The sequence below is a fragment of the Olea europaea genome, unplaced genomic scaffold (assembly GCF_002742605.1).
Source record: "Olea europaea var. sylvestris unplaced genomic scaffold, O_europaea_v1 scaffold2249, whole genome shotgun sequence".
In the NCBI taxonomy this organism is placed as follows: domain Eukaryota; kingdom Viridiplantae; phylum Streptophyta; class Magnoliopsida; order Lamiales; family Oleaceae; genus Olea; species Olea europaea.
Window position 1 is genome coordinate 69,938 of NW_019240538.1, and position 4,331 is coordinate 74,268.

At 50.3% G+C, this 4,331-nt stretch overlaps 1 protein-coding gene across 1 annotated transcript; it reads right to left on the reverse strand.

Moving 5' to 3' along the window:
• Positions 1-1,378: 1,378 nt before the first annotated feature.
• Positions 1,379-4,077, reverse strand: LOC111381073. The gene is made up of 5 exons (XM_023004789.1): positions 3,901-4,077; positions 2,710-3,765; positions 1,749-2,096; positions 1,538-1,672; positions 1,379-1,432 (listed from the first exon to the last, which is right to left on the reverse strand). The coding sequence occupies exons 1-5, from the start codon at positions 4,075-4,077 to the stop codon at positions 1,379-1,381; spliced, it is 1,770 nt and encodes a 589-aa protein (XP_022860557.1).
• Between the last annotated feature and the right edge of the window lie 254 nt (positions 4,078-4,331).

Sequence of the window (4,331 nt, forward strand, 5' to 3'; positions counted from 1 at the left end):
GCCCAACTGTGGCGAGGCCACCCCCAGTTTTGAGGCAAACAACTATTCCCACGGGGGTGGCCCTTTCGGAGAGAAGCCCTACTCCAGCAGAGCCTGTCGCTGCCCCGGACACAGCACCCCTTGCTGCCGTACCCATTGAACAAGTTCCGGGGCAGCAGAGGAGAAAAAGGGCCCGCTCCACCAAAGAGGTTGATTTCCTGGGTACCAATCAAGAGGAGCCCGTAAGGGAGGTTTTGGAGGCTCTTCCTCCAGAGACGACTGCGGTGGCGATGGTCCACAGCAAATATTGGACTGAAGAGTGGAGGGACCACACCACCTCCTGCACGGTCGAAGATTTGGTGGCAGCGAACAGCGCCTGCGTGGCCCGGGCACTAAGCACAAGCATCCAGCTCGAGGGCTTGGTGAAGGATCTAAACTCCAAGAGGGAGGACCTCGCCAAACGCCTCGAGGAGGCGATGCATTATGGGGATGCTGTGCGAGCGGCCCAGGCCAAAGCCACCAAGGCAGATGAGAGGAAGAGAGCTGTTGAGGTCCAGCTTATTGCTACACAAGCAGAGGTGGAGCGGCTGAAGAAAGAGCTCTACGAGGTGGAGTGCCAAGTGGCTACTGTGACTCGACGACTTGACCACGCTAACGAGCACCACAAGCTCGCCACCAATGCTCTGGAGGCCTCTAACAGAGAAAAGGCAGAGCTGAAGCAGCAGACAGAGGCCCAGTCAGAGGAGATCGCCTCTTTGAATGAGGAATTGAAGTCTGCGGGGGAGGTGGCAGTCCAGAATTTTATTGACCACTTCGAAGACCATCCCCTTTACGACGACTTTGCCAACTTTTGGGCCTCGTGGAGTGCCCAAAGCCTACTGGGTCGACTGAAGGAGGTGCATCCTACTCTGGACATCTCTCAACTGGAGGCAGAGTTTGGGGGACCAACCGGAGGTCGGCCTGATAAAGTTACTGAGGAGGCTCCAGAGGCCCAGGAGGCGGCCAGTGCTGAAATTCCTCCCACAGACTAGGGTTTCCTTTTTGTCTTGTAATGGCTTCGGCCCCCAATGTGCCTTAATTTTGTGAAATGGAATGAAAAATTTTTGTCAAGTCTTTTGGCTTCTGCTTCTTTGTAATCCTTTTGTTTTATACTTGTATGAATGACAAACATTAGACTAATTGCCTCGCGACAACGATCGGTTAACAATTGTGAACCGGTCCGCTTAAGCAAACATAAGTCCAAACACTTAAGTGAGCAGGAAGTGATTCCTAACTTCAACTTCTTAATAATCTGAGGTCAGACCAATTGAGGAAACATGAGGAACCGCTTGGTAATCAACTAATAATTGATGATCGGATCGCTCAAATGAACCTTCCGAAGAACTGAGGAAGCTATTCCCTAGCTGATCTGGTTTGGAACTGGAAATTCATTACTAAGATAAATTACACCACCCTTTACAAAGGTGATTCCATCACTTAAGAACTTTACAACCGAGATCAGATCGGAACAACCGATTCGCTATGACACCTTAGGATCAGATCGGAGCAGTTTTATTACTGGTAGTATTTTCTCAAGTGCTCGATGTTCCACTTGTGAGGTAGCATCCTTCCTGACATATCTTCGACTCGTAGGTACCAGGTCGGGATTCTCCTCGAATGCGGTAAGGGCCTTCCCAGTTCGGGCCAAAAACTCCTGACCCGGTTGGTTTTGAAGATTGGAAAACTCTTTTGAGGACGAGGTCGCCCAAGCGGAGAGTTCTGTTTCTGACCTTGGAGTTGTAAAAGCGGGTCATCTTGCGATGATATTTTGCCAAGGTCATTTGGGAAGTATCTCTCTTTTCCTCAAGGAGGTGCAGTTCACTTATTCGTGCCTCGTCGTTGCCGATCTCATTGAAATGTATCCGTCGATGTGATAGGATCCCAACTTCGACCGGACTCATTGCTTCGGCTCCGTAGGTCATGGAAAATGGGGTTTCGCTGGTTGCAGTCCGGCAAGTTGTTCTGATGGCCCAGAGGATGTGGGGGAGTTCGTCAACCCAGGTGCCTTTTGAGGCATCCAGTTTCCTTTTCAGGGTGTGCTTGATAGTCTTGTTCACTGCTTCAACCTGTCCATTTGCCTGGGGATGATGCGGAGTCGAGAAGTCCTTCTTTATGCCCAGTTCGTCGCATAAGTCTCGCATCTTCCTGTTGTCGAACTGCCGTTCATTATCAGAGACAATGGAGTGGGGAATGCCGAATCTACAAATGACGTTTTTCCAAACGAATTTCATAGTATTGGCCTCGGTGATTCGGGCAAGGGGTTCTGCCTCGACCCACTTAGTGAAGTAGTCGATGGCGACAATGGCGGAAGTTGTGTTTTCCCTCCCTTTTGGGAGTGGACCAATGAAGTCGATGCCCCACTTGGCGAATGGCCAAGGGCTGGTCACTACAGAGATGCTCTGAGCAGGCTGTCTTTGCGCGTTAGAGAAGCGCTGGCACTTGTCACATTTTTGGACAAATTGGTAAGCATCCCTTTTCAGGGTTGGCCAGAAGTAGCCTTGATGGAGAACCTTGTGTGTCAGAGCCATCCCTCCGGGAGTGATTTCCGCAGATCCCTTCATTTATCTCTCTGAGTATGTATGTGGCCTCTTCGCCGCCCACACATCGAAGAAGGGGCGAAGCGAAGCCTCTCTTGTAAAGGGTGTCTTCTTGAAGGACAAAGTGTGCAGCCCTTCTTCTTAATTTTCTTGCTTCGCCTCTGGAAGCGGGCAGTGTTTGCTCCTTCAGATACGCTTTTATGGGCTGCATCCAAAATGGGGTGCCTTCTATCCACAGTAACTCTTCGCCTGCGAAGGTGGAGGGCTTCGATAAGTGCTCAATGGGGACGATGCTTAGAAGCTCTGAGTCCATGCTGCTGGCTAACTTTGAGAGGGCATCTGCATGGGCATTTTCTAGACGGGGGACTTGAGTCAGTTCGAACCTTTCGAAATGGGGAATTATGTCCAGAACCAGCTTCAAGTATGCAAGCATGTTACCATCTTTGGCTGCGAAATCCTCATTTACCTGATTTACCACGAGCTGAGAATCACTGCTTGCTAGGAGCTTCCTGACCTGCATTTCCTTAGCGAGCCTTAGACGTGCCAGAAGGGCCTCATATTCGGCCGCGCTGTTCGAGGCTCTGAAGCCGAATCTTACAGCACAATTTAGCAAATGGCCTTCCGGGCTCTCCAACACGATTCCTGCCCCCACGCCAGCCTCTCCTGAAGACCCATCTACAAACAATTTCCATGTGGGGGGCTCGGTCGGTTCCATTATGTCCTCCATTTCTGGGGCTTTGGTAAACTCGACCATAAAATCGACAAGGGCCTGGCCCTTGATAGCGCCTCTAGGTCGGAACGTGAGATCGAACTCGCTGAGCTCAATAGCCCATTTCAGCAGGCGTCCCGACGCGTCTGTTTTCTGCATCACTTGCCTTAAAGGAAAATTGGTGAGGACTTGTACTGAGTGGGCTTGGAAATATGGCCTCAGCTTTCTTGAGGCTATGATAAGTGCGAGTTCCAGTTTTTCCATGTCGGAGTAGCGTGTTTCAGTTGGGAGAAGTGCTTTGCTGATGTAATACACCGGCAATTGACGCTCATTTTCTTTCCTAGTTAGGACCGCGTTGACTGCCACGTCTAAAATTGCTAGATACAGCAATAGAGACTCATCCGACTGGGGTTTCGACAGGAGGGGTGCTTCCCCGAGGTGTTTCTTCAGAGACTCGAAGGCTTCTTGGCACTGCGAAGTCCATTGGAATCTCTTTCCTTGCTTCAATACATTGAAGAAAGGTAAGCTTTTATCAGTGGCTCTGGAGATGAAGCGGCTGAGTGCGGCTATCCGGCCATTGAGACTTTGGACCTCCTTCGATTTCTGAGGTGACCTCATTTCTAGTAAGGCCGCTACCTTTGCCGGATTTGCCTCAATTCCTCTCTGATTTACAATGTATCCCAAGAACTGGCCTGATGTCACTCCGAATGTGCACTTGAGGGGGTTCAGCTTCATGTTATACTTTCTGAGTATCTGGGAGGTTTGGTCAATGTGACTCACGTGTTCGGCCGCCTGGAGGCTTTTGACCAACATGTCGTCCACGTAGACCTCCATAGTTTTGCCAATGAGTTCAGCAAACATCATGTTGACTAACCTCTGGTATGTGGCCCCGGCATTTTTCAATCCGAAGGGCATAACTTTGTAGCAATACAGCCCCCTGTCCGTAATGAATGATGTAGCTTCCTCATCAGGTCGGAACATGGGTATCTGGTTGTATCCTGAGTACGCATCCATGAAACTCAGTAGTTCATGCCCAGCAGTGGAGTCCACCAGTTGATCAATTCTTG